This window comes from Pectinophora gossypiella, chromosome 11 (assembly GCF_024362695.1).
Source record: "Pectinophora gossypiella chromosome 11, ilPecGoss1.1, whole genome shotgun sequence".
Classification (NCBI taxonomy): Eukaryota; Metazoa; Arthropoda; class Insecta; order Lepidoptera; family Gelechiidae; genus Pectinophora; species Pectinophora gossypiella.
In genome coordinates this window covers 11,677,122-11,698,909 of record NC_065414.1, presented here as the reverse complement: position 1 = coordinate 11,698,909, position 21,788 = coordinate 11,677,122, and the positions used below count along the sequence as shown (strand labels likewise).

The 21,788-nt window shown below is 38.8% G+C and overlaps 1 protein-coding gene across 23 annotated transcripts in view; it reads right to left on the bottom strand.

Moving 5' to 3' along the window:
- Positions 1-1,852: 1,852 nt before the first annotated feature.
- The window catches only part of LOC126370565 (tropomyosin-2), a 32,346-nt gene continuing 12,410 nt past the window's right edge, over positions 1,853-21,788 (bottom strand). For 2 of the 23 annotated variants that reach the window (XM_050015503.1, XM_050015494.1), the window contains 7 exons: positions 16,409-16,542; positions 15,550-15,667; positions 10,588-10,658; positions 9,172-9,247; positions 8,374-8,436; positions 6,266-6,335; positions 1,853-2,187 (listed from right to left, as the gene is read on the bottom strand). In XM_050015503.1, the coding sequence (XP_049871460.1) occupies positions 2,102-2,187; positions 6,266-6,335; positions 8,374-8,436; positions 9,172-9,247; positions 10,588-10,658; positions 15,550-15,667; positions 16,409-16,542 (618 nt within the window). In that variant the 3' untranslated portion in view covers positions 1,853-2,101. Of the gene's footprint in view, positions 2,188-4,008; positions 5,290-6,265; positions 6,336-7,486; positions 7,550-8,373; positions 8,437-8,792; positions 8,856-9,171; positions 9,248-10,587; positions 10,659-11,404; positions 11,542-12,164; positions 12,236-13,948; positions 14,067-15,549; positions 15,668-16,408; positions 16,543-20,762; positions 21,247-21,788 lie in introns of those variants that run through there. The other 21 variants (XM_050015501.1, XM_050015489.1, XM_050015502.1 and 18 more) reach the window with 18 other exon arrangements.

Here is a 21,788-nt window from a genome sequence, read left to right as displayed (position 1 = left end):
TCAGCTTGCACACGTGTTTCCCACCAATTTAGTGCGCGGCCATCTTGTTCACAGCACAAAATGGCGGCCGCTCACGGCTTAGTAGCCGGAGAGATCTGCAAACGTCTGGTCCACTTCTTCCGCAATCGCCTTGTATTTACTGCGCTCTTCTACCACCTCGTCTGTTGGTGTTATTTGTTAGTGGGTTAGTAAAGAATGGATGAGAGGTTAGTCAATGTAAGTTAGTTATTTGGTGAGTTAGACAAGTAACAAAATCTAACCTAACAAAATATTCAGTTGACCATTCTGCAGTCCTAGGTAATTAGGAGAAGAATTCTTTAATATTTTCAACTGTCGTGCCCAGTACCTTACTAACTATTTAACATTTTTCATTGAGTAGGTACTAAACCCAGCGACAAATGCGTCTAGTTATGCTAGTCTACATTAAGTACGTAAATATAATTTGATTATTTTATAGGTAAGAGTTTTGTGTCTCCTAACACAGGTTTATATTAACTTAACAGGGGACACCTGCACCTAAAATAATGTAATCGCTGCTGCAAATAAATACATATTTTTTTATTTTTTTTTATTATTAAGAGTGACATCAAATTTTGGTTTTTCCTTTATCGCTCTAGGCAACTTACATTATATCAATTTAAACAAGCCTATATTTAACCGTGTACTTAATATGTTTCGTTACTAGTGTGTAGTTTCCGTGCTTCGGAAGGCACGTTAAGCCGTTGGTCCCGGTTATTACTTACTGATGTAAGTACATAGTCGTTACGTGAGTCATTTCAGGGGCCTATGGCGGCTCAGTAATAACCCTGACCAGGGTTGATGGGGTTGGTAATTCATCTCACAATCCACACGATAGAAGAGTAGAAGAGTGTGTGGTGGGCCACCTTTAGAAAATACTTTCATATACTGACAAGGCACAGAATAAACACTAGCACTACTAAGAGTTTTTTTATAATAAAAGTAATCAAGTAGGTAAATCTTTTAGCCATTTCTTTGGTTTTGTATAAGTCTATATTTTTTCTTTTTTTCTTTCTAATGATGAATGATCCAATCCAATTTAAAATAAGTCAATGCTCTATGCAGTATTAACTAAAGATACGAAGCCAATTAGGTTACAATTATGACGTCATGTTACTTAAATTTTTTTTTGACGTGACTTATTTTAGATTTGCCGTAGATGGCATTAACTTTAACATTAACATTTAGTTTAATTAAGTAAATCGTCGTGGAGATCCTTGGGGGAGGCCTATGCCCAGCAGTGGGCGTCATACGGCTGATGATGAAGTAAATAAATTTTAAAAAAAAAGTAAAACTACTTGGGCGGACACAACCTAATTCTTCTTATACGAATTTCCATTATTGATTACTATGATTAGATATTATGGTTTTTTTAAGCCACGGCTTACTCTTTTTTGATCGTCTGTACTTTTATGTTTCTGACCTAGATCTGCTTCAGATAATACACATAACCCTCTTTTTGCTTCACAGTAGTCGGGTAAAAATAAATCATAGCAATAATTTCTACTGTTAATTTGCTAAAATAAAATGTACAGGCAACTAAAAGTATTAAGCTTGTATTCTCGAACTACTGCACAATTTCATCCTGTTTTAATAAGTACTTACTTACCCTATTATTATGGCTGTCGATAACGAAAGTTGATGAATACATTGTTAAAGTATCAGTTTAATAATTTAATAATATACCTAAATTCATCAACTTTAGTTGACCGCACCTACTCGTAGAAAATATTTGCTTGTATTGTAAATTGTAAAGCACATACATTGAATTACTTAGTAATGCGTCATCCATTTAGTGCGAGGGTAGGGCATCAGCTTAATAAATTAAACAAAATTTAAATAAGTAATAAATTATTTATTATATTACTCGAAAATAAATACCGCCATAAAACTATGGTTTAATACTTTAAATCAGGAGTATAAAATATAACGTAAAATATAATACAGATAGTTTTTGTGAATCGCGGGCGGATGGTGGTGCCCTGTGTGACACTGGAGAGACCCCAGCGCCGGGCCGGGTGTCCCCCGGACACCTGATTGACCCCAGGCGACCCCCGGGACACCTGATTGATCCCGGACGAGCTTATTCCTTGAGGATGAGTTCCACGAAGGCGGTGTCGAGATCGTCTCCGATGTCCTTGTACTTCTCCTTCTCGGCGACAAGTTCATCTGTACATTTCATTGTTAATTTTAGATATGTCCCCCCAAAAACTGCATCGGACAAAGAATTCCCAACTGCCAATCAGAGTATAAACACGATTTTCATATTCCTCCTTCAAGTCAAGTTTTGAAGCGAATTAGTTTCAGCGTGATGTAAGAGAGCATTATAAGAAAAAATAATTAGATGTTTGCTTACACTCGTGATCCTTGTTATTCCGAAGCCATGCGCCGGCGTTACCTTCCTCTAAGACTCATCATGCAATAGTATGAAGTTTGAAGAATAAGAAGATGTAGAGGGTTACAAGTAGTTTACTGATTTAAATGCACATGAAAAGCGGAGTAGAAGCATCGGTTCAGTGGCAGCAGGTGCAGCGGTCGCAGGTCTTGGCGGGGATAGCAGGGGCCTGCAGGCCGAGGTCCTTGAACGCGCAGTCCAGCTCGGCGCCGATCTCATGGAACATCTCCTTGCCGGTGATCAGGTCGTCTGCAGACCGACACCCATCGTCAGCGATCCTTTCGGGACCAGGTTAGCGCTCACTCACACACACATGCAATTTTCGCCGTATTCATTTCGGAAGTTTAGTCAACACGTTTATTCCATCAGCTATATCCAAGTAGATTCTCGTAACAAAAAGTATAATGAATTTCGAAAAATATAATGAGGTAAATTTGTTACGGACTAATATACGTTTTTTGTTACAGAGGTCGGTTTTATTTTTTTATGATGCTGCGGGCGGTTCTGCGGCCGGTTGAGGTTCAGCGGGTGGCTGTGGTTCTGCGGCAGGTTGTGTTTCTGCGGCAGGTGCCGCTTCAACAGCTGGTTGTGGTTGCGCTTCTGCGGCTGGTTGTGCTTGTGCTTCCGCTGCCGGTTGCGGCAAGATTATGACATCATCCGTTTGAGTAGATGATTCGACAGATGGTGCGCGAATGGGATGGACGATCGCGCCATCAGCCGCGACTCCTTCTGCGCCGGCCTCGCCAGGAACACCCTCGCCCGGCGCCGCACCCTCGGCCGCGGCCCCTTCTGCAGGGGGAGCACCCTCTGCACCTGGAGCTCCATCGGCGGGTGGAGCGGCACCATCAGCCGGCGGCGCAGCTCCCTCGGCGAGAGGAGCTCCCTCGGCGCCTTCTGCGGGCGGCGCAGCGCCATCGACTGCGGCCCCCTCCGCTGCGGCTCCCTCCGCGGGCGGAGCGCCCTCGGCCGGGGCTCCCTCGGCGGGTGGCGCCTCCACCACCGGTTCGGGCACAGGCTCAGGCTCTGGCTCTGGCGGTGGCGGGGTCGGGATCTTGGGGTGCAACCTCTCGTACTCGAGGCGTGCCACTTCGATCTGGCGCGCAGTGGGGTCGACGCCCGGGATGAGCTCGACGAAGGACTCGTCGATATCATCGCCGATGTCGTTGAACCTCTCGATCTCGCCGATGAGGTCATCTGCGACAGTGGCGGCGGTGAGGCGGTGAGCGCAGCCCCGCGCCGCGCCGCATGCGGGCCGCGGGGTCGGGGCGGAGGGCATGCGTTAACACCGGGCCGCGTGCTCACTACGCTACGGGGGTCAATCGGGTCTCCATGCCCCGTGCTTCGAATGATCATATGTACAATGCGATGCGTCCCAACATTCCTGGTTTCCAATCTCCCTTCTTACTTCTTTAAGTAGGTAATTCCTCTTTTAATTTAATCTTGCCCCAATTTTTAGAGATGACGATAAGTTTTCGGTTATTTTAAAATGGCGATGATTTATGGTGCGTTCGTATTATAGCTGATAGAATCTCGACTGAATTCAGTTAGTGATCAGGAAGATGAAGGGTCACACGGATTAGTGAAAAACAAACGAGTTAAAAATAATAATATATATTTATAAACACTTGTGTTAGAATACTCTTAAAGTCATTAATTTACTTCTCACGAACTTATCTATCAATTCATTAATCGATAACATTAAAAAAAGACGGATTCCCCTCGATTTATCGAATATTTTCGTAACATAATAATTTGTTTGTTTGTATGCCAAACACGCGGCACGCGGCGCTAATATGCCGCCGGTTCGGTGCGGACTCTATTATAACGCTCAAAAGAACAATTGCCAGCTTAAACAGACTCAAACAACAAGATATATTTAATTTACATAACGGAATAGTCGTCATTTATTCATCGATTAATTTAAATAAATAACAACAAGCTCAAATTATGACACAAGAAAAATCATACTCGAAACAAAATAGAATATCAAATACTTCATATCAAGTATATTCTTATAAATATCATATTTACGTGTTACCATCACTCATTAAATAAAATATCTAATCTCTTCTCTAATATTAAGTAAATAAAGAGTTCATAATAAATTGCGGACAGTGCCATCATTGATCGCTATTGCTATTTGTGAAATGCACTGAACGTAAGCTAATGCAACAAAATTATACAGAATTAGTTCTAATTATGTGGAATTGGAAATATACAAAATTATTGTGCAGCATTTAAAGTTATGGCTAAACTCGTGAAAGTGTAAAATGCGAATAGTTTGGTCCCCATTTTGGAATGTCGACAATTTCACTTATAACTAGGTGCTGTTAAGCGGATATTTAGCTGCACACATCATAATATCGACGGTACATCGATAAACAGACACGCTCGTAAAATAATGACTAAAACATGAGGATATACGCTTCTCAACATCTATACGGAAATAAAAATTAGTAATTTGTGTGTATCAAAAAAATTGCACATGGCAGTGGCGTCGTAGCGAACACTCGGACTTGACATAGGTAATACATTTAGAAGCGGCTGGCAATTACTCTATACTATTAACATCTAGGTCGCCCGCCCCCCTCACTGGCCATATCGACGGCTAGGTTATAAGTAATAAATGTAAAATAAATTAATATTTGTTGATCATGCAAATTCCCGCCAATTCAAAATATTCAAAGATGGCGGATATTTTGACAGTTGACGCGCGCACTAGTGAGGTGCTAGTGTTAACGATAAGTATGTGTCGATATGCGAGCGTGGGGGGCAGGCGAGTGGGCGAGGTGTTCACATGTTCTGGATGTCGTGGAGCGTGGCTTCCATCTCCTCTTGCAGGAGTTTGCTCTTTTCGCGCTCGGCAACCAGGTCGTCTGCAAGGCGCGCCCACGGTCAGTACACACAACAACAAACTCGATGCTAATACTTTCATTTCAGGTGACATCTTTTACGAATATAATATGGAAATTGAAAAACGAAAAACCGTTAGATTGTCTTTTAATACTGACTATTTTATCCAGTAATTGTAATTACTAAAAACGTCACCAGAAACAAAAATATTGGAATCAAAGGAAACAGGCAAAGACAACATTAAAAAACCATGCGGAAATCATATTTAGAGGTTCAAAAGAAAAAAACATTTAAGAAAAACGAGCAGTCTAATGGGACACATTTAAACATCCATGCTAACAAAATAAAATTACTTAGAAAAATATGGTCTACTCATAACAATTATGTATCATTACTTTATGAAAAAAGATCGAAATGGTTTAATTTACTTGTTGTTACGAGTAGGCCTTATTTGTTTCGTATCTATTGAAAAAAAAACTAAGTAAAAACTGTTACTGTGAAAGTAAGAAAACTTTAAGCTTGACATTATAGCGAAAATGAAAATAAAAAGAAGCTTTCAACTATTTTACAGCTTTGAAACTCAGGCCAGCTTTAATGACGGCTTAAATGAAATCAAGTGCGTTTAATAATAATATGTTCAAAGCTTTGGTTATTTCAAACATGTTGTTACAACTTGACTTCAGAGACATTTGAAATTTTCGACTTAGCCAGACTGCTGTTGAATACACTGTAATATATCTGGAGAACCTTGAAAACTAGCATCAGAAAATACATTATTATGTGAACAGTAACTTCCATTATTACCCTATAAAAATCGGTATATCCTACATGAAGAATGTAATTTTGACGCAATTACATAGATTTCATTCGATTTCAAAACGATAGTCTTCTATCAAGATGTCTATCTCATGTAATCTACAAAAAACACCCTTGAAGTAAATATAATGTTCCTATTAATATAATATATTTTTCCGTGGATTATTTGTAAGTCGATATTACCTTCAAGCCTGTCGACCTCCTTCTGGAGTTTCTGCACGGAGCGTTCAGCGAACTCAGCACGGGCTTCAGCCTGTAATTGTTTGAACACACACTTTAAATTCCGGCCTTGAGCGGAAAACAGCCTATTTTCTTTCAATTTCTATTATTCTTTGACAATTAACAAGTTTCTGGCAGTGACGTCTTTGCTTAAAATAAAACCATCGACGCCGGCGTGAAAATTTTCGTTTAACTTACTAAAATTGCAATATAATATTATTAGATTCATTGCGAATTCTATGGAAAATAGGCTGCTTTCAAAATACTATTGAACAAGCATGCAACTTCATAATTATTTTTCCTTCATTATTCAAAATTTAAATTTCATTTAAATAATTGAAAACTTTAAATTAAAAATTTCAATAAATCAAAAAGTAAAACATTAGTTCAAAAAACACAAAATTATAGACAATAAAAGCAACACGAATCCCATGCATTTACCTTCTACCGAAAGCAGCTATGTGCTGTGCGCGGAGGCTACAACTAAAATGTACCGTTACCGTTTACCCGTAGAATTAACAAACTACTTATGAGCATGAAGATAATACAATACAAATATGGAAATACAGGCAACACTGGTCGCCTACACATCAAATTAACAGTAATTGTATTATTATTAACAGCTTACTTTCCCCTCCTTACATATTTTGCGGACATATTTATCGATTCTTAATAAATTAATACGTAAAATGTTATCGATATAAGTAAGAATTTATTTGACAATCACTACTTATGTTTACTTACTATTATAATTCATTAAACATCACTTAATAATAATTGTTGATATTTTGATGATTCATCAAAATAAATTAGGAGACAGGTGAAAGGTCAAAGTGAACGCGTTTGTGGAAATTTTTTAAATGTTGGCGGTACAGTTATTGGATGAATGAACTTTTTACTTATATCTTAAACTTAGCGACTATCTTTTTAAAATACCAGTCATGTACCTATTCCATTTATTCTGTTATTAAATGAACCCACCATAATATCCTACGACCGTACCTTTGAATATTATAGGTAAGTACCTTATTGTAAAGGCTTTTCTGATCCAAACCCTAAACTTTGAAAATCCCAATAACGTTAGACTCCCAATTTACTAAATCTGAATAAATATAAATAGGATCTGTAGGATTTGATTTGAACGAATGTATGCGACCAGCGTGACCAGGTGTGAGCACAACTTACTTGCGTGAGCTTCTGCGTCAGGCTGTGGATCTTATCCTCGACGTGCTCGCGGCTCGCCATCGCCTGGCATACAGACTCGTTAGGCGAGTACCAACCCTGTTGTGACTGTACGCTACTTACGACATCCTCTTAAGACGTAGAAAGACCAAAGTTGGTAGAGAAGTCATTATTGGACAGAATTCCGAAAAGGAATTGAGATTTCAAGTTTTTATTTAAAGAAGTATTGATGTACGATGACGAGGAAGATGTAGATTTATGCATTAAATATGCAGAAACTGGTACCCATGAGAATTGTTCAAAACTAAACTTAGGTAGATACGTATAGTTTAGAACGAACATAAAAATACATGAGTAGACTCAGTCTAAAATAGCACGTACTCTTGAACGGCTGAAATTCTAAGAAAATGAGTAAAATGATTGGAATACAATGAGGATAAAGTAACTGAACTAAATATTAAGGGTCACAACAGAAAGACATCAAAAGAGGATACTAAATAAAAGGACGTACACAAAAGCAAGGGAATAACAAAGCGTACAATCACAACACAGGCTTGGAACATAATTAGATACAGAAATAAATTAATACACAGATTTGAGACAGGAGATAGACACAATAGATAGATACATAGATGAAGCACCAACCGCCTTCAGCCACTCGACGGGCCTACACCAACGAACGTAGCTAGAACCTTGGTCATAACCCACACTGGATAAAAATGGAACTTTCAAAAGTGATGATATATTAAACAAAGATGTCAATTCCATGTTTACACAGTGAAGGCTACGACACACTACCCCAACATAGAAATGGCGATGAACATGATCCGTGTCTACAACCATAACCAGCTCTATCTACGGATTCCTTCCGTTTCGGCTGTCCGTTTTACCTCTTTCAGTTGTGCGTCGAGCAGTTTGACTTGACCCTCGAACGTCTCTTCCCTTTGTGTTGCCTGCGATTATTACTTGTTAACGAAAAAAACACAACACAGCGAAAACGGAAATATCATGCGGTAACCCACAGTGTACTGTACAACACTATGAGATACTATACGTAACTAAAACTAAGTTACACAAAGATGTTAAGAAAAGGAAACGTACACGACAGGCATTAAAGAAAATGAGATCAAAACAGAAATAAACGGAATACTGCCAGTTACACACGCACTACGTTCTATGCCTTCTTTACCGGATAGTTTAAAGTTCTCGGTAAATCCGGCACTAGAGCTACACTAGAGGGTGTGTGCATTGAATGCAGTTAGGCAAGCGGAAAACACTCGCGTAGAAACCGTTCGAGTTCGTATCACACCTCCTTTAGGCGGGTGGTGAGGGTTTTGATCTGATTTTTGTACTCCTCCTCACGTTGGTTGGCCTGTGTGGAACGGTACACACTTAGTAATTGAATTCATATGTAGTTACCTATCTAATAAATAATCTATATCTTCAATTGAATCATACGAAAAATCCTTTATAATAAACAGTATACGATTATCTTTAGACTATGAAACACGTCAATTGGTTGGTGCAACATTCAAGATATCATAACCTCTAACTCTATTCTTCCTGGAACTTTTTTATTTTTAAATACTTGACTTAGGAATTGGACTTTAGCAAGTTCCTAGCTAATTCAATGTCATGTTCACATTATCTAGCTGTTTTGGTTGTATTATTGGCAAAGCGTGTATTACCTTCTCCTCGGAGACTTCCAGGGACTTCAGGTTGTTGCCAACAACGCGGAGCTCCTCCTCAAGCTCGACGATTTTGCTGGAAAATAGCAAAGAGAACAATCAACTTCTACTGTAGACTTACATTACATTATACGAACTTGTTGGGGCCTAGAATAATGTTCCGTACTTTCTGACTATCAGAATCAACCTACTTACTGCTGATATCGAATGAATGGGAGTAACAACTTTAGCAATAAATTTTACTAGCTTTAGCTTACTGTCCTACTCCAAATTGCTGCATTTTGTTTTTAAACAGATAGGTATCGGCAGTTTCAATTTTAGTACTTATCTATTATTAACATTGTAGTTATCTTTATTTCTTAAAAATAATGTTTCCATTATTCATTTCTCAATAAAAAGGCATTTGTCGACAGACATTCAGCCTATTGACACAACTGAAATATTAAGGGCCACCAATCAATACCAATTACAATGTCTTGACCTGAATATTTGTATAAGTAATAAGAATGTAAGGGACTTATGACTATGGTGCGTAATTTAGAAAAAAAAGCTTGTGCTTGTTATAAAGTTATTTTTATTAGCAGTTGCTTTTATTAGCTGTTGATTTAAAAAATCTAGTATTTTGGACTAATTGTAGTAAAAAGATATTGACTAATAAAAAGGTAGATTTATCAAACAACTGCCAATTAGCATGCATTTTAGGTTAGGTAAATGAATTTTATTTTAAAAAATGCAAAAGTTTTTTAACATTGTAAGTATTTAGTGCACCGTTTCAGATTACGACAGCAAAAACGAGTACATAGTGCTCACACGACACGCATATTACGTCGAAATTGCGATTAACGGATCAATTCACTTTCTCATTTTCACTGGCATACTGAAACTGTGTAAATCTGTCAACCAGATACAGTAACGACTTTACTAGTGTACCTATTCGTTCTAAAATTGTATAAATCTTATTAAAAAATATATTTTCTTTAAAAAAAAAACAAAATTCGATGAAGATTTGCAAACGACTTCTTAAAGTTTTCGAGTAATATCGTTACCATTCTAATCGTTAAAATAAATAAATTACGAAGCGAGTCCGTACGTACGAGTATTCTTTCTTTAAAGAATTTACAAAACCGTATAATTTATACCAAAATATTAACTTACAGAAAGAATTGGACAATCTTTTTTGCGATAAAATTTTATTTTTAAGTCTGATTTTAATAAAATAAATTTTAACTCACAGTGAAACTGTGTGGTGGAATATGCTGTGTGTCCTTTGCCTGCGCGCATTATTAAGACGTATGTAGGTCACGTAATGTAAAATTACACTACCATCATGTACGGATACTTATATATGCCAAAGAGTCATATGTACGGGTTGTTTAAAGTGACACAGGACTCGCTTGGTACTCGACAAGTACTCACCAATCGCTCTGCTCGGCGCGTTCTTCGGCTCTCTCCAAGTCTTGCTCCATCAGCACGAGTTTGCGCGCCACCTACCAGCCGAGCGTTAGTACGCACACACACACGACACACACTAACTACACGCGCCGCTCCCGCCTCGGGGCCGTTTAGATGCAGGGCCACTTTGGTGCACGGCCACTTTTGTGCGGGGTCAAGCTTGTGCTCGCGAGTCAAACTTGTGCAACGCTTTACTGGTGGTTGTTACTAATTTTGTGCTGGTGACTTGAAGAATTCGCCTTTTATTTATGATAATATTTAACTATAATTATGGATACAACTATTAAAGCAAAGAATGAAAAATCATAGTCAAGATGAAAATGGCTTTATCGCCTTGGTAACTCACATGTTTGTATATTTATAGAATAAAAAGCTGCGCAGTGTTTCTTGAAAGTCAAGGTTGTATATTGATATGGTGCAATGGAGGAAAAGTCAAGGTCTTATAAATTTTGCAAGTTAAAAGATTTGTGAATATACTATTTAATACAAAAATATCTAGTCAAATTACTTTAATGCTCATTACAATATATACGGAATACGTTGTGACAAAAAGTTAATCTTAAAATGTTTGCTTTTACTGTTATGGATCTCGGGAACAACAAAACGTTGTCCTTGCGAAACCATGCAATAAAACCACCAGGCGTGTCTGTTGAAACCAAAACTAAAGACAAGAAAATGTGCATAAAAAACAAAAGGACACACAAAGCGGGAGCCGGGAGCGGCGTCGTACTCACAGTAAACAATCTATAAACGAGGGTTGTCCCAAAACATTTAGCTCTAAAAATATTCTCTGGTTAACATTTAAAAAAATATCTCTATGTGCTATCTAGTGCATTATCGTATTCGTTATGTGATGTGTGCGCTTGTATATGTGCGGCACGCATACGGCCAGTAATTCTGGTGTAATGTCGTGCAAATCTGAAAACGAAAATTGCCCTATACCACACATATTTCCTGGCGATCTAACCTACGGCCACGGACACACACTGAAGGATAGTTTAGTCGACACATGGACATGATAGTTAACACTGCATAGAAATATCCATGAGATGGGGCAACCCTTGTTTTAGTTCCATGCGATAGCGGAATTTACTTCCCTCTGGTCCGTAAATCCCGCTAAGCGCATAAACTTAAAATTAAACGTGCTGCCGTATCAGCGATACCGCAGCACCAAGTTATTATGATTAATGCAAAATAAACATAAAACTAAAATAAAAAGTAGACAGCCTCTGCTTCCATCTCCTAGACGACCTAGAAACGGACATGCAAAGATATAACAGTGAGAGCCAATGTTAGAGATATACCAATGTAGGTAAATCGGGTTACGGTGCAGCGATGTTAAGAATGCAAATGAACAACCATGCAGAACGGCAGAAACTTGTAAAACAAGGCCTTAGGGCGCGGTCTTACTGCCCGGTATCGCGTGCCACGCCGAGTAACAACGCGAGCGGTTTCACGAAATGGATCGAATTGAATGTGATTGTTACTCCGGCGGTGGCGGTCGATAACGGGCGGGGGGACCCGGTTGGAGTGAAACCTACGATTCGCCGGCTTCAGCACGCTCCTCCGCGCGCTCCAGGTCAGCCTCAACCATGGCCAGCTTACGAGCAACCTGGACATCACACCACGTATTAAAAACCAGCAACAACTCGCGGAAACGTCCTAAGAAGACTGTCTAGACTAACTTCACAAAGAGTTACACTACAGGCTTACTACGGGTATGTTGCCTCAATTCTCAATTACGGACTCCTGCTATGGGGCAATGGCAAAGATAACAAGAGAGCACTTGTAGCTCAAAAACAGTGTATTAGAGCCATCTGTAACAAAGCACCTTATATTTCGTGTCGTCCGCTGTTTGTAAGCTTACGAATTTTGACAGTCCCTTGTATGTATATACTGGAGGTATTTAAATTTGTTAAAAAGCATGGACATTTGTTTAAGACAGCAGCTGATATTAATCCTAGAAGGAGACGACTACCACACGAACTAGCAAGGGACTACTGTCCAAAAACTACACTTTGTTTAGAAAGTCCTCATAACATGTGCATAAAAGTATACAATAAGATACCTGATAAATTTAAAAACGGACCCACTAAAGTTATGACTTTTAAATTACGCGAATGGCTTATTACTAATAGCTTTTATAGTATTAGAGAATTTTTGAATTTTTGACATTTGCATGCTAATAATAATTAGCAGGATAGAGATGCTGTAACACTGCTTTATACCATATTGTGACTCTGTACCTACCTATCCTAAGCGAATAAATGATTTCTGATTTCTGATTTCTGAAAGTTTCTACAGTGCACTACACCTTATATGGAAGTAATGCTTATGTAACAACATATGCGACCAAGGATACCAGTCCGCACCAGTCTATCCATATAAGGCAGTGGACCAACATCGAACACAGTGAGCTCCTTGTTGGGAAGGTGACTTTTACGGCTGCCTTCACCGAGCAGGGTCATATGTCAGGGAAATTAGGACATTAAAGCCATCTGGTCTCCACGCCACATGTCTCAGACTGTTTTCGCATCGTTGCTTTAGCAATACCAAGTGGGAATGGATAACGTATCGCATATATCTGCCATATCTATTCTCGTGCGATAAGCGTCAAGAATTGTACACGTTTACATCATTTTTTAAAGAAATACATCCGTATTATTAATTACAGATGCGAAATGAACACGTAATGAAATCACAAACATGCTATAACATTTTTGATATATCAAGAAGTTATCTTTCAATTATATTAATACGGCGTAAGAAACGACCACAGAGAAAAAAACAGGATGAAACAAGATAAATACAGGTCAGGATAACTCTTGTTAGTAGGAAAAGTTAACAATGACAAACCACAACGATGTTATTATAATTAGCGCCTCTGCGTAAACGGAGACTATTTATAACATCGGGGAAAAAGTATACCTTTTTTTTATTCAAGGATCAGTCGGGGAACAAAACAGTTTATGCTGCTATACATAAACTTAAATAAATAACAGAGAAGGGGCATCCAAAAAGAGTGCGATACACTTGGTAAAAACATTTGTTTGCAACAATAAGTTAAATATTTTATCATTTCATTCAGCGAATTGAATTACGCAATGAAAAGATAAAAAGATTAATTTTACAAGTCCTAGCAACAATATCGCTTGAAATCGAACAAGGACTTTTGCTACTGATAATAAATTACAATTATCAAGTCAAAATAGCTTAAGACGTGAAAACATTAATGAAATAAATGTTCCAAGGGATATTAAACCAAGTGTATTTGCACGAAAAGCGTGAAGCTCCAAACGGCAAACGACATGAACACTCGCGGGACCTCATCGTATTTCTTGTCGGCCTCCTCAGCCAAGAAGCGGGCCTCCTTCAGCTGGTTCTCCAGGGCGTCCATACGCTCCTCATCGGCCAACGACCTGTTCTCGAGCACCTTGCGGGCACTGGACCAACATACCACGTCAGTAAAACAGTTAACAACGCAATAATTCCAAGGGGCACTACAAGGGTTTTACTGCAATCCTTAGAAATGTTTATTCGACCAATTTTGTTAAATTGAAAAACAATTTAAACATTTAAATGACTTTCTTCTTCGCACAACAACTAAAACTCAATCCTCATTTATGTTATTCGTCTGACATTGAGCTCTGGCAATTGAAAAGAAGACAATCTCTTTGAACAGTCTATGCTAGGATTGCGTTATTGTTATAGAGCATCGGAGGTAAGATACCAATGGTTATCATAGGCTAAAGTCAAGGGTGACCCAGAGTTAGAAGACATGCAAAGAACGACACACGAACTGCAAGGAACAAATAAAGCGACAAATATCCTGGCACCGTAGTTGCTGTGGAAAAAATATTTTTTGGAAAGAGCATAAAAAGTTGACAACATAACGTCAACGTTGAATAGCGCTTAACCCGTCGACTAGAATTTGCTACCATATTGGACAGGCCAAAATGATGGATTAATAACAATTTAAATAACGACAAGGTGACTGAACAATACAGCTATGCTCTTTCCAAGTTTAGTTTATGAGTTTGTAAGCAAATAAAATGCTGTGGGAGCATTTTAAATTCGCTTCAACAGTGTCAATTTTAGAATATTGCACAAATGAGTTTTAACGATTAAGTAAAGTCCTTTATAAACTTTTTAAAACTCATGCGATGTTCTACAATTTTACTTAGTTTAATAAACACGATAACCTGGCTACTCGAGAGAATACTTATTTGTTTTAATTACTTCCCAAATAACCAGATTGATTTAGCATTTCGTTTGATGTAAGTGAATATCCTTGTAGATAATTACACGCCAATCATAGCAGCATTTATATCAAGTTTGCATATTTATGTGGTCTTTAATAATCGATTTATGATTTTCGATGTGGCTTCTAGTTTTGTTGTAGCAATAATGTTAATTACCAAGTCGCGTTATATTGGCACGTCTACTAAGTGCTACAATGATTGGTTTCAGAACACGTTTCTTAATAGTATTATGATTGTGGCTCAATTTGTCTTGAGAAAGTCGTTACAAAAAATACAACACGAAAAAATATCGTTACAAAAACCGATGACAAAGAGGATTTTATCACGAAATGCTCTTACAATCTTGAACAAGATGTTTCATTTGCATAATCAATTGAGTAAATTCATTTTTGTTAGAATAGCACAAGACAAATCGACTCAAACTTGACCTGACGCAATAATGTGCCCGGTTTGGAAAAAGGATATTAAACGTTGAAGAAGTTTGATTTGCTATCGCACTTTGCCAATTTAAATTAGTCAATTCAAGAAATTATAATATTTTCACGCGAGTATGTAAGTCTAGTGCGAATAATCAAGCTCTTTCAAGTCGTTTATCCTTTCTCAGCTGGTCAATCTTTTGATTACCAGCGTATACCAGGCATTTTAATCTGGTACAAGCATTCACCTCCTCGTATTTCTTGTCGGACTCCTCGGCAATAAGCTTGGCCTGGGAGAGTTGTGCCTCGAGGATCGCCACGCGGTCATCTTCCATGTTGGTCCGGTTCTCCAACGCCTTGCGTATTCTGGTTAGTGCGGGGCCAAACACATGCGTGTTACAACATCGATTCGATAGTTTGACACATCATCGACATGATTATATTTTTCATGAATGAGAAAGTTTTTGATGATTTCATGATATGAGTTTGAGGATTCTTTGCCATGTATTACAAATTTACTAGAAAATCTTGAAATTTTGACAAATTTGAAAAAAAAATTGTTAAATTAGCAAAAAATCCTCGATAGAAAACTAAGTTAAAGTTGGTCTAAGGGAAAAATCACTCGGAAAACTCATGGCGTAAGTCTCGGGCCATAAATATGGTGGTTAAGGGCAAAAAATCAAAACATCAATCGTGCACACTGTTATTGTAAATAGAAAAACTAAGATTAAGAACACATAGTAAGAGCTGTCTTATCCAATTACAGCGCTGATTTTGAAGAAGCCATACATACAAATCTGTCTCAATGTCATCAGAGTTCAATGGATCAAAGTACCTGGACTATTATGTTTTTAACACACTATCTTTACTAGGATTCACATTTGTAAACAATATGCTGTGACAAATTTCAATTTCCCTTTAAATCTTCCCTACATCCCCATACTATCTTCGTATCACCCCAAAATGTTCGACTACACTTTTTGTAACAATAGGTATCTAGACTTTTTACATCACATTCATCTTTTTTATACTTAAATTTTTCGACTGCATTATTCCTAACAATTTTCAGAATTCAGACTAAGTCCGTCAGGTTGGTGGCAGACTCACCGTTCGGACTCATCGGCGGCCTGGCTGGCCTCAGCCAACTTGGCGGTGGCGGTGGCGAGACGCTCCTCGGACCTCTCCAGGTCTTCCTCCAGCAGTTGGATGCGTCGGTTCAGGGCAGCCACTTCGGACTCGGCCTGTAGGGAGAAGAAAAAGTTTGGTTAAATTCAAGGCTATTAACTATTTTAAGGAAATTTATAGGTAAGGTAACATTTGAAGAGGAAATATAACATTGAAGGTATATGTTGAATAATGTTGGATTTTTAAACGTCAATATTATATTTTCCACGCATTTTCGATACGGCGATCGATCTCTTTTTCTTGCCGGTTTTGGAAAGAGACTATCTGGCCCAAGTAGATGTATTCATCGACATAATGTATTTCTTGCCCATCAACCTTGACCCTACGTTTTGTGCTGTTGGTCATAATCTGAGTCTTCGACCTGTTCATCGCAAGCCCAACCCCAAGGCTCGCTGTGCTAAGGTCTTGAAGCATCTGTTCGAGCTCGACTGATGTAGGCGCAAAGAGTACTATGTCATTGATATGAGCTATTGGTCGATGAAACACCTAATGAAAGGGGATCTTCCCATTTCATTAAAGCGAAAGCTCATCGACATGTGTATTCTGCCCATCCTAACTTACGGTGCCCAGACCTGGTCATTGACGGAACGTCAAAAGTCCAAGCTCAAGGTCTGCCAAAGAGCGATTGAGCGTAGTGTGTTAGGTGTCAAACGAATTGATCGAGTCCGAAACACAACACTGCGTTCAAAAACGGGAATCGCTGATGTGGGACGGGAAGCCGCAAAACTCAAATGGAATTGGGCCGGACATGTTTGTCGCATGCACCCTGAGCGGTGGGCACGGATCGTCACGCATTGGGTGCCTCATGACGGATACAGGCGTCGTGGCAGACCTCGAAAGAGATGGCGTGACGACTTGGACGCTTGCCGGAGGGACTGGCCGGAATACGCACAGGACCGCGAAAAATGGAAAGAGGAAGGGGAGGCCTTTGCCCAGCAGTGGGATCTTGTAGGCTAGATTAGATTAGATTAGATTATATTTTATTAATATTATGCTATTGACCAATTCCCAGGTACTGAAATGGATTTTAGTTCTAGAATCTTAAAACTAAAGGTAGACGCAGATTATAGGATTTTAAAATTTCTCAAATGTAACGGTTCACTAAATAACTGCGACATCTGGTTTGAAATAATTATTGATTACGGCAATAAGCCTTCTAACCTGCGCGAAATACCTATCCTTCTATCAAAACGAGTTTTACTTGAAATCGTCTGAATTGTATTATCTGGAGTTTGATCAATTTATGGTATACTTAGCATTTTACTGATAAAAGTTGGTTTTAGTAGAAAAGAAATTTAGTCCCCTGTGGTGACATTTTAATAGATAAAACTTATTATTACTCTTCTCATTTAGCCTGCTAGAGAATCAGTAGATCGGATATTTTTATTTCTGCCGTGGCGGTTAAAATGTTAAGTTAAAAATTATTATTTTGCTAACAACCTAATAGTATCTAAATATCTAAAAAACAGACAGATTTGTCTGTTCCTATTAAAATTGCCAACTTGGCACCTGCACGATCGATAAGAATATCATTCAAACAACGCATACCTTATTATAGGGAAAAGGTTTTTTTACCAGAGTCCACAATCAAACACAGGCAAGGCTTTTTTTAGCCTCTTTTTCTATTGTAAGCCAAAATAAGGCACTACCTGTTATTCACCAGAGAGAACTAGTGATGTGCAAAAACATTTCCGTTAACCGAATATAACGGCCGTTACTTATTGAACTGTCGTCATTTGAATAATAAAATTAAATTCACAGTCGAGTACTGGTTAACATAGTGTTCTACACGGGTCCTGCGGTGCGCATTGCCAAGTGGGGCCACATTACGTGTTGGGAATGAAGACAATAAGCCTACAAATGTATATTCAGACGTGCCATTATAGCTATAAAGTGTCTTTATTTATATTCAGCGAAGTGCACGCATGTGTGACATCAGGCGTCCTTGCCCCGAGGAAGCAAGTCCCACTTCTCCTGATTTATCCTGTGTCGTCACCACGTCACCGCCGGCTAATAATAGTCGTGATCGTACTGTCTATTACACATGTTAAGTGCAAACAACGCATTCTTTATCCGCAAATTACTATAGAGATGTCAGTGACGGGAATCCACTCGTCGTGTTTAACGGATTGGATCACTTCTTGAGGCATATCGTTGTGGAACGGAGTAATTTGTAGGGATTGTCGGAGATTATACCTATTAAGGTAGAAAATTGAACTTTATATTTATAGAAACATTTTTAATTCAAATAGTTTTAAGTGATTCATAGCTGATACATATCGCGGTAATTATATTTCTTCTAACGATCGAATCACTACAATTAATCTCCTCAATGCCCATCCCTAATTTACAGCAATTAAGCGGAGCAACAAGTGTAACAATTCGTTACAAAAACCCGATCGAACTCGCATTTCTAACGAGAGAACAGTTTATTAGTTGCAGAACACGTTCATAAGGTTTTTTGTGAGAAACAAGTGAGTAATATGTCTCTAGACATTGGCGTCTAGTCACCTTGAACTCGACCATAATTCAAATCGACGGTAAAGGCTATTTTGTTGGTCGACGTTTAAGCTAGTACGGTCAACGACCTTTCGATTCCCTTAAACAAAAAACAATTCAGATGATTAATCGCTTTTATTTTAAGGTTATACTCGTTTGATCATAGTTGCACCTGATTACACAACTTTCACGGATGGTCAATATTGTTTGAATTTTGGGATGGGTTAGGACCTTTGTATCTATTCAAATAAGGATACAATAGCAAGCCCCCAATAACAGTATTATAGCACGGTCACGCAAAGGGACCAAATCCCTATAATAAATAAAACTCGTTGTACTTTTAAGGCATGCGTGCTATAATAGGTGACTCTGAGTCCCGTTGAAATGTTATCTACAGCCTGATCTTTTTAGAAACTCCAGGTAGGAATTTGTTACGTAATAACAGCTAACTGCATTTTTGAATATTCTAATGAGATATTAATTGTTTACTTCCTTAGAAGATGTAAAGTCCACATTCTGTTCTCACAACCTGTTGCGAGCCAGATATATGTACTGGTAACTGAACAGTCATCGATAACTAATTTGGAAACAATTAGTATAATGTCGTTGTTACTGCCGCGTTCGTTTCTACCAGTTTGACTATCTATTGTATTAAATACATTAAATTATTCAAAACAGGTTGTTTTCCATTTAAGTTTGGTCTTGTTTCGTTGGTTTAATTACACCATTATTTCCATGCCATTACTCCCTTTGGCTACTAATGTCAATTTTAACGTTGACCTCAACAATCAAGTGTTTGGTTAACGTCATGGTGCCCAATGTTAGTACACGCCTACATTGAGCCACTAGAAGAGTCATAGTTACATTTCCAGATGTCGAATCTGAGTGAATCAACCACAACCGAATAGGTAGGTACTTACATTCTAGTTTCATTAGGTAGGTACTTTGAATTTTTTATCTTGATCGATGACAAAGTATTTTTATTTTTATTTTGGACACGAACGTTGGTTTCTTATCGTCAATTACATATATGAAAGCTGATTAAACACGCACCTCATCGGGATTTGCTTTTTTTTAATAGGTATGGTGTTACGTCGTCACATGAGTGCAGAGATAAATCGAAGAAAAATATAGGATTTAAAAGAATGTTACTTGTTGTCAAGATCAATTATTCCATTCATGAGCATTACAACCGGCATCGCTGCCGTGTTGGGTTACGTCATGTGGCGATAACGATGTTCTACGGACACGCCTTCCCGGCGCCGGCGGTCCTTGCAGGACGATCTACAGGAATGAACCTCGCTAAAGGTAGTCGAGCTCCACGATCCTTGTTCACTGTACATGTGCTACAAAAGACCGGTACCCGACCTCCAACGCAACCAAACCTGTTACGTGTAACAGAAACCGGCGGCGCCCCGCTCTGCTCATTATGTAAAGTTGGATGCCGATATAACAAAAACCTACACATCCCGAATAGATTCCGATTCGGCAATTTTTTGGGACCACACCACAATCGGTTTAAAACAATATCGCGTCCTACGGAAAGAATAATTATTTGCCGTCCCGTTCTAAGTGATTGGAACGAGATGAATCCGACAGAGAGAGAAACATGCGTACGTCGCCTGCTCACCTAAGTATGGCCGGACATTACTCACTATAGGTAGATAGTACAACTACTGATAACTCCCATATTCCGGACTCGTATGAGTTAACACAAATATTTACACAAAACTGGAATTTCACATATCACAACACAAGTAATGGCACGTTTGCTTACTTCTTCTCTCCGCATTATTTCCACTTGTAATCGTTTGTGATATTCCTCGCACTCGTCCTTATATTTCTCCATTTCCTCTTTTGTCTGACGCATTTTCTTCTTCAACACGTCGAGGATCGTTCCTTGCTGCATGTTTGTCGTCATCTTTAAGCACTTTTGTGTGTTATTCGAAAGCCTAAAAGCTAAAAACTAGAGACACCTTCGCTCTACTCGCGAAAATGCCAACTGACTGTGCGCTCGTATCGCGGAGATGGGCACGGCACGAATGAACACAGCCGGCGAATAAAATGGCCGCCGCCCAACCTAGACGCTGCAACTTTATCGGCACTTTACGGATAACGCGTAAATGCAACAAACAACAATTGACAATTGGTAACAACGATAACAACTAAATTATTTCAACGAAATTAATATAACACTCAATTGCACATTCTTTTAATGACTTTGACAGCGAGACACACGAACAGCAAACGTCACTGTGCGACACTGCAGAGAGAGATGAACGATTACGTGACAAGTGGTGCCACCTGTGTGTGCTCGGCGGCAACTACTAACTGAAGGGCCAAAAGCGAGGTTTTGGTATAAAAACCAAAATATGGGATGGGTGATGCGGTCGAGTGACTACGTACAATTAAAACTACGGATGTTCACTCAATCGAAATGAAGCGAAGGGCTATTTATTGTGTAACGCACTAACGCATGGGAAATAATTTCTGAGGACCATTACAAAACAGGTGTGACAGACAAGTGAACTATCCTAATAAAATACAATGGTGTTTTGAATGCACCAGGCCATAAACTGTCTGTGTTTATCTAATAAACACGCATAATGAGCACAATTTTAAAGTTTGCCCTAAGCATAAGGTAAACAGACTGCAGTGACATCTACCGGCCGGCTCGTGATATACCAACGTAAGATGTGGACTGTGGACAAGTACAAATGTCAACATCTTTACGATGAAAGAGACAAGAGCCAGAGTCAGCCGAAATTCATTATGACGTCATTTGGAAAGTATGTGGTTGGTG